Raw genomic sequence first — 9,578 nt, 5'->3', positions numbered from 1 at the left:
AATTCTATTAATTTTTCTTGATTTTGGTGTTCTTATTATGTTTATTATTACCATCATCTTAGTATGTATGCTTCTATACTTTGCAAAATATATTATAAATCACTATAAATAGTAATTACTTTTGGTGTCTTGGTATAATTATCCATTTTTTTAAAATCTTTTAAATTATTTAAATATTTTTAAAATCTATATATATACTTCTAAATTTTAAATGGTTATATCACTCTTATAAAAAAACATAATTTTAAAATTCATTAATTTGAAACTAAAAAAAATTATCGTGTTTACACAATTATCTCAATTATAAAAGTACGCAACATATACATAAATGCACTTGTATTTAATAAAAAAAATCTACCTCCTTTTGTAACTAATTTCCAATCAATTTGGTTAAGTCTTAATTAATTTTATAAAAATGTCCTCGATCCTCTTTGTTTTTTTTAATCTTTCCTCATACTTATATCCAAAAAATCATCAATTATTCATTATTGTTCATTGTATTTTATCAAAATTTTAAAATTATCAAGTAACTAATTTTTTTTTATTTTAATCTAAATTTTTTCATTGTTACTTTTATCACATCAGTCTTGAAAATAAAATAAATTTAACTAACGTAAAAAATAATTATATATTCATTTTTTATGTATACACATGCATAACATACATGCAAAGAGCGTTAATTATTATCAAACATAAAAATTGATACGATCACACGATTTAATTTTGTGAGACGGGTATGCTATTTGAGTCATTTATAAAAAAGTGTGACTTTTTATGGTATATAGGGACAAAGTTAATCTATCTCAAGACCTATTCATAATATCTACACTATTTATTCATCGTAATAAAAACTTTTACATTTAAAATCCGAGCTCTCCATTTGTAAGATTTATACGGAAAATACAAAACCCAATGTTGAAAAATCTAAGACACGGTATGAAAACCAAGAAAATCCATATAAAAATCTTTGACCGTGCTGCTGCTGCCCCTCCAAGCTATACACTTGCAGCCCACCAATTGTTTCAAACTCACCAAACCTCATATAAAACACCTCTTCCCCCCACTTCATCTAAAAGATCTACAAATGATGAACCCTACTCACCCATTTTTCTTTCATTTTTTTACATTCACCACTTGCTTCTTTCTTGCCACTTCTCTTGCAAAACAAAATGAAATCACCAAAATCCCACAAATATTTAGAGAAGCCCCCAAATTCTACAATGCCCCCAATTGCCCTTCTATCGTCGAATCCGATAAGAATTTCTACGACGATACTGATAACAACAACAACAACAACGAGCTGGTTTGCTCGATGGAAGCTACTCATGTGGCGATGACATTGGATTCGGCCTACATTCGAGGCTCCATGGCCGCCATCCTTTCCATCCTCCAGCACACTTCTTGCCCTCAGAACATCTTCTTCCACTTCGTCGTCTCCGTCTCCGCCTCCGCCTCCGCCTCGTGTTTACGTACCACGATCAGGGATACGTTCCCGTACCTAAACTTCCGAGTCTACCGGTTCCGGGATACGGCGGTGGCGGGTCTGATCTCCACTTCCATCCGTTCCGCCCTCGACTGCCCGCTAAACTACGCCCGCAGCTACCTAGCAGACCTCCTGCCGCCGTGCGTCCGCCGCGTCGTTTATCTGGATTCCGACTTGGTCCTTGTCGACGACATTGCGAAGCTCGCCGCCACCTCGCTCGGTGGGGACAAGGTACTGGCGGCTCCGGAGTACTGCAACGCCAATTTCACGTCGTATTTCACCCCGACGTTTTGGTCGAGCCCTTCGCTCTCCCTGACGTTCGCCGATCGGAAAGCGTGCTACTTCAACACCGGAGTGATGGTGATCGACCTGCGACGGTGGCGGGCCGGGGATTACACGAGAAAGATCGAAGAATGGATGGAGTTGCAGAAGAGAATGAGGATATACGAACTGGGTTCTTTGCCGCCATTCTTGCTGGTTTTCGCCGGGAACATAGCGCCGGTGGATCACCGGTGGAACCAACACGGCCTCGGCGGAGATAACTTCCGTGGGCTCTGCCGGAATTTGCATCCGGGGCCGGTTAGTTTGCTGCATTGGAGTGGGAAAGGGAAGCCATGGGCGAGGCTTGATGCTAACAGGCCATGCCCATTGGATGCACTTTGGGCTCCTTACGATCTCTTGAAACCTTCCTTTTCATTTGATTCTTGAAACTCATCAGTCTCCACAGATCACAAAAATATCCCCAAAAACAGAAAAAAAAAATTATTAATATATTTTCTTTTTTGTAGAATTTGAGGAAAACATATATATTATATATTCGGGAACACTGTATAGTAACGGTGGATATTTGAATTTTGCTATGTAAATTTGGTGTACTTATTAGGTAGCTATATAATCCATGAATCTAGTTGCTAGACTGTACGAATTATAAAGTACAGAATCAAAGATTAATACTTTCTTGAATGATGTGTGTTTATGAACTTACCATTATTATCTGACAATTTTGAATCGTAATTGTTATTTTTCGATCCTCCGATTGATACAATCATACGATATTTTAAGATCTTATTTTTGTTTCATATTGGATAATTTGTTAATTATCATATCAAATATTCAAACCCGAGTGAAAAATTGATTGCTTATAAGTTATAATCTATATATCAAAATATACCCTTATGAAAATTGTTGATTACCTTGTCGTGGAACCCAATTCTCGCGAGATTAAATATATTTTTTAATAATTGATTTCATTTCACTTTCTCGATGGATTTCCTTTTCATAAAGTATTGAATTCGTGCTTTCAACAAACATGAAAGTGACTTCGGGCCGAAGGATGCTACAATTATAGCCTAAGTTTTGATTAAAACCTATTTTTTAAAGATACATTGATTGCGATTAATGATATTGATTTGATTTCTATAGAAATTGCTTGATTTGTGCTTACACAATACACATGACTTGTTTTTTGTTAAACAAGTCGTTAGAGCCAGTTAAATTTTAAAAAGCTTGGGTTTCATTAAAATTAAATAATCCCACAAAAACAAATAAATATTAAAAAAATTATAAAGACGACCCGAAATGTGAAAATCATCACCATTCTGCATAATGAGATCATGCCATGCCGACTGCTAATTCCAATGAAACAACTCAGTTTGGTTGTTTTTCTTCTGTGAAAATAAATTAAATTATCATGCTTTGTTTTTTTATTAGAATTATTATTTTATGCATTCCAATCGTCATATTATTATTTTGCAAATGCCAACGATTTATAAGTGTCATTTGACTTTTATTCATGTTGTACATTACATAATGTTGGCTCTAACTTTTGACGTGGCTCCATTTCTTTCCAAATTATGAACAAGAAAGTGAGGATCTGATATGCAATTGCTTAATTAATTAATTAATTAATCTTTAAATTATATTATTAGCTTGAAAATGCCGACGGTACATTTTGATCTCGATTTAGGAAACCAAAGGCCGTCTTGTCACCAAATACAATGATAAGACTGATCACTAAATATTTAACTTGTAAATTTTACTTTCCATTCGCTTACTGAGCAAGCCTAGTAACATCGACCCAATTTCGTACGTAACATTTAATTTTCGAGAGTGCATGTTCAAACAAGCAAATAATTTGATTCGAACCCACAAAATCTAGCGAATTTCGCATGCCAATTTAACCGAAAAACGCATGGTTTTTTAATTAATTAAAAGAAGAAAATTAGTTAATTTTGAACATCAATTAAAATATTTAATTGGGATGTGTCGTCGGTGGCAGCAGGGAAATACAAAGGTGCGACGCAACCCAATGAAGTCTACATCTTCATAAATAGTGATGGTATAGTTCAAATATTCACATGGGGAGAGAAGACTTTTTAGACATCCTCTTTAAATATGTCATCATTTTTTGTAGGGGCCGATACTTTTCAATGGGACCATTCATTTTTTTTAATTGAGGTGGAAATCAATCGTTTTTATTATTCGATCTATATTGGATAAATATCGAACCAACGTAATTATTTGTAAGTTATGTTAATTATAAAAACAATAATGGATAAGTCTTGTGCAACAAATTTGTTCGAAAAAATATTGGTAAGAGGAATCGAACTATGATCATTTGCCAAGTATTTATCGATTTCATAAATACACACCTTTACGACACTAGTGACTGATTATTTTGAATGGGACCAATTCACTCTACCACATGGTTTTATGCTATCCAAAAAATACCTCTCAGCCACCCGAAAAGTGCAATTTTTAAATCAAGAAATTTGAGTTTGAATTTTCAAATTTGTCTATATATAATATGGACAAGTATTAGGAAATTGTTTTACATTTCTTACATGAAAAATTATATAGATATAGAGTGGGCACTTGTCCTTGCTATTTATATATAAATATTCTTACGTATGAGGGAATTAACATATCATATCCTTTGACGCGTTTTTACTTTGTGTACTTCAACTTTCTATCCATTAATTCATTTGATATTGAAGAAATATAATGGTAAGCACTCGTTCCATGGTAATATGTTAAAATAATTAGGTATCGAGAGATTATATTATAGTTATTTAATTAGAGAATATGATTTTTATAACATTTTCTAATAAATAATTAGAATAATCTAAGTAATTATTTACCTTTCCACATACATGAGTTGGAAAATTCTCAACGTACGAGCTATTGGTCTATTATTCTTGAAAATGATTGCAAAAATAGCACATGGATATTGACTTTTATTACATGCAAAAGAAACTGTACCGTGTAATAAATATATTGATCACAAAATAAAATAATATATTTGATGCTGAGGAAATAAGGTGCACCGACATGTTACACATGTAGAAGATGCCATGCAACAAATTGATAGACATGAATGAATAATGTTTAAGGGCACTTGGATTTTTAACGATGGAACTGATCGAATTATTCAAGCCACTAGCCAGGGATTGGGAAAATATTGGAAAAAATATAAAAATATATGGGAGTGAAAAGCAATTCCAAGGTTCTTGATCAGTGTAGGGATACCGATCGAGGCGTTATTTGACTAGCACAAAATTCACGAGACAATCTTAGGAGATCAACTTTATAAGACGGATATCTTTGATCTGATCATTCAACCAATGAAAATTATCATTTTTATCTCTAAATTGTTACTATTTTGTTACAGCAAAAGTATTATTTTTTATGTCTAAAATATTATTTTTCATTGCAAAAATGTCATTTTTATTAGTTATGTTTGAAGAAGTATTGCACGATATGCCGAATATTACTTTATGTCAAAATACATTATATAATATATGCTGATTTAAGTGAAAAATATTATTTTTTATTTCAAAGGTATTATTTTTCATTGTAGGTATATATAGCGTCAATCTCATCTCACGGTCACAAGTATAGATTTCATGAGAACGTGTACAAGAGACCAATTGTTAATTTGCCTAGACTATATATATCTATCACTTATAAACTATAGGAACTATATTATATAAGATGTGTAAGGATGCACCAAGTTATACAATGAACTAATTGATTGATCTTGAATTCGGTGAGTTGGTGTCTATGTATAACGTGAAACAATATTTTGATCGAGAAATTCCAGTACAAAACGAAAGCTTTGAAAAATGAGTTGTCTAAAAACACAAATTGGGCTTTAAATTCAAACAAATCAATGTGTACCAAAAGTGGCATAACCTCTTTAATTTAAACATTAATTAATGGTTGCACAAAATTTGTAGACGCAGCCGTGTAACGTGTTAAGTGCAAATGTGTTTATAACTTGAACAAAAAAAATATAAAAAAAATATAACTCTTAATTATTCAGACGAAGTGAATTCCAAATTCTATTGTCAGTTTTAATATCCAAGCTAATATATAAATTCACCAAAAACATAATACTCCCTCCGTTTCAATTATAATGTCCATGTTTTCTTTTTTATTTGTCCCAAATATATAGTCATATACCATAATTAGTAATATTTTTTTACACTCATTTTCTAACATACCCCTATTAACTACACCTTGAAAATTGTGCGATCATTTTTTAATACATTAAATATGGATAAAATAGGAAATTTATATAAAATTTGATTTTTCAATAAATTTTTCTTAATCTGTGTGAAAATTCAAAAAAGACATTATATATGGAACGGAGTGAGTAAAACGATAACAATAACGTTTGAATAATATTATAAACTCTTTTCATGATTACATATTTATAAATCGCAAGGAGCTCACAAAACATGAAAAATATAATCAAAGTTGCTGAAATCTTGAACGAAAATGACATAAAATATTGGAAATAGATTAAAAAAAAATAAAATGCTTGAACCAAATTAGTTATTGAATTTAATTGACTTATCTCATTGAGCCCAATTAAAATTCGTTTCTAGCTACAAACAGCGAGAAATTATTATATATTTTAAAAAAAAAAAAACCAAATGGCGTGAAACCTTAATTATATAGTAATGAGATACCGTCTAAATTAATTATAAGTTTACAGCAATGATAAGAAATTTAAAATTATATTTTAATATATATAAATTTGTACCAACTAATAATTAAAAATAAAAACATCCTTAACATATAACATATTGATGTACGATGATTTCCAAAAACACCCTTACCATTTTTTTTTTTGAGTCCAACTTTTAATGGGACCAATGATAACATTTCCTAATTTAAAAACAAATAGAACAACACTTGAACATTATTATTTCAAAAAAAAAAAAAAAACACTTGAACATTATTATCATTTGATGGGTCGATTATTAACAAAGCGTTAAATGCATAAGTGAAGAATGGACATCAATAATAGCAATTCACTTAGTCCCTACGCTCATGCAATTATTTTCAAAGCAACTTTAAATAATAATCCGAGACTCCTAGCTCCACACACTATTTTCATGTTCGATTTTATTTTTAAGGGAATACATGAATTGGATTTTTTCATGGCTCGGTTTACACTGATTACTTCTATCCAAGCTCCAAGACATACCAATATACTTTTCTAAAATATGAGACAAAAAATTTGAGGTTAAAAAAAAATAAAAATAGGGAGAACTAATATTTTGGTCACGTATATTTATTTACGTATTTGTGATTTTGATCTTTTTGAAAAAAAAAAAAACAATTATTTCAGATGTTCATGAATCTTTGAAAAAAAACAAAACAAAAAACTATGTGCTATAGCATGGGAACAAATTTGGAAAAGTTAGCTTCAGTTAAGAAAAAATTGTAACGCGTTATTATCTTAATAGGAAAATAATATTTTTGGTCCGTAGATATTTTCTACTTTTGGTTTATTAAGTTTTAAAAGTACTTTGATTGGTAATGATGTATTATATATCTTTCAGTCCTATTTGATTTCAAAGGCGGTTGACAAGACATCGAAAAAAAATTGATGTGACATTGAAAATTTTTTAATCATTTGATGTCATGCAAACAATTAGACACAAAATTACGAAAAAAAATTAATGTACAAAAAAAGCAAACTTAGTGAACCGAAACTAAAAAGTGGACAAATTAATTGATAAAAAATTTATTTTCCCAAACAATTATCATTATATATTAACATGGTTTATAATGAAGACAAATAATGTGCCCCATGTAATTCTACTTATTAGTTCCCCAATAAATTAAGAAAATTAGGCATTAACGTAGTGACAATAAATTATACAACTCATTGAGAAACAATCATATGAGCATGTTACAAGGACAAAATTTTGTACGACCAAATGTTTTTTAGCGGTTATAAATTTCTCGGAACAATGATATATTATTTGGAACCACAATTCATTTAATAACAATGTAATATTATTTCTTTCTCACCACACACAAAGAACCAAAGTTCAAGGTCATCAAATCTTTTGTACTAGAAGAATGTAGAAGTAAAAATGACAAGTTTTTTAAAGATGTCAGGTGTGTTAGTCTTAGGGTTGACAAATTTTACAAAAATCCCGATCCGTCCCAATTTCCAATCCGTTTTCGTCCCGAATTTTTCTCGTCCCGAACTTTTTCTGACCCGAGTGTTCGAGATTTTTCCCGACCCGATTAATGTCGGGATCGGGATAGGCAACCCTTCCCGACTGGATTCCCGACCCGACTCGGATATAAAAATAATTTTTTTTAATAATATTTTTTAATTAAAAAAATAATTTTTTTTTAATTTTATGTTTTAATATTAATGTTTTATAATTATATACCATATAATTTTTTTATATTTATCTTTTTTAATATTAACATTGAGTTATAATTTTTTATTTTGTTTTTTTTATTATTATGAATAATTATATGTTTTTTTATTAATCACGTAGTTGTTTTAGTTTATTTGTAATGTACTAAAAAAATGTTTTAGTTTTTTAATGGTTATATATAAAAAAATTTTAATTTATTTGTAATGTATTAAGAAATTGTTTGATTTTTTTCATAAATTTTTTTCAAAAAAATATTTTCTTAGAATTTTTTTTTTTAAAAAAATATTATTCGAGATTACCCTCTCCCGACCCGACGGGATCCCGAATGTTCGGGATCCCGAACATTCGGGTCCCGACACATCTCGGGTGCGGGATCGGGAGAAAAAAAATATCCCAATTCCTATCGGGACGGGAATCGAGTAAGGGGGTTACGGAACGGGTCCCGACCCGATTCCACCCCTAGTTAGTCTACCTTCCACCCGGTGTAAATCTCCAAATATTTCAATACTATATTAAATCATGTGGCTCTCCCATATTTTTATGAAAGTTGACATTACGTGTTGATCCAAGAACTAAAATTTTGTCATATCACATGTATTTTTGTACAATGAATCTTGAGGACATTTTTATGGTGGTGGGCATCGTTTTCTTGGAACACCTGCAAAATGAGGCGAAAAGCGAAAATCCATTTGGCATGAATCACATTGAAAAACACATGGAAAGTGTGGTGATACGCTTACGCTTGTGTGAAACTAAATCACACAATATCAACCCTTTGCAAAGGCTCGTCTCCAGCATGAGCATCAGAGCATGAACAGGTCGGATGGATTCGGTTCCAATCAACTATTGGAAAAATTGGTTTATGCTTCGAGGGAGATTCTGAATGACAAAAAAATCGAGCCAAAACGATAGAACTAACTAGTAATGCATACGAAATGTATGTGTAATGAATAAAATGTGATATATAATTATGATGATCTTTTTATATTAAATGTAGTGTTCGCTATATAATCACTCCAAAAAAATTTCCTTAATTGTGCAACTGCATTCTATCGCAGTAAGAATATATCTCAGTCTACAAATTTACTCTAAATTCCATGACTTTGTAAGGATTGGGGTACACTATTTTTAGTTCGGTAGAATGAGTGTCAGTGACCTTAAAAAAAGAATGAGTGGCAATTAATCAATCGCACGTATGTTTATAAAATATAGAATAGATATAATTTACCACAAACTAACAAAATAAAAAATTCATTGAGTTTGTGGTTTGAAAACACTTCCCAAATTTTCATATCATTTATTTACATTATGTATGCTCCTCGGAAATCAAGGAAATGTATTACGTCAGTCAAATCATATTTATGAGCTGCTTCAGAAATAATTGAACCAAAGGAGAGAGA

At 31.1% G+C, this 9,578-nt stretch overlaps 1 protein-coding gene across 1 annotated transcript; it reads left to right on the top strand.

Annotated features, from left to right (window-relative positions):
• The first annotated feature begins 1,004 nt into the window (after positions 1-1,004).
• Positions 1,005-2,484, top strand: LOC140881291 (probable galacturonosyltransferase-like 1). The gene has a single exon (XM_073286481.1). The coding sequence runs from the start codon at positions 1,085-1,087 to the stop codon at positions 2,189-2,191; it is 1,107 nt and encodes a 368-aa protein (XP_073142582.1). The 5' UTR covers positions 1,005-1,084; the 3' UTR covers positions 2,192-2,484.
• Positions 2,485-9,578: the final 7,094 nt, after the last annotated feature.

This window comes from Henckelia pumila, chromosome 1 (genome assembly GCF_033568475.1).
Source record: "Henckelia pumila isolate YLH828 chromosome 1, ASM3356847v2, whole genome shotgun sequence".
NCBI classification, from domain to species: Eukaryota; Viridiplantae; Streptophyta; class Magnoliopsida; order Lamiales; family Gesneriaceae; genus Henckelia; species Henckelia pumila.
This window is presented reverse-complemented; position numbering and strand designations above follow the sequence as displayed.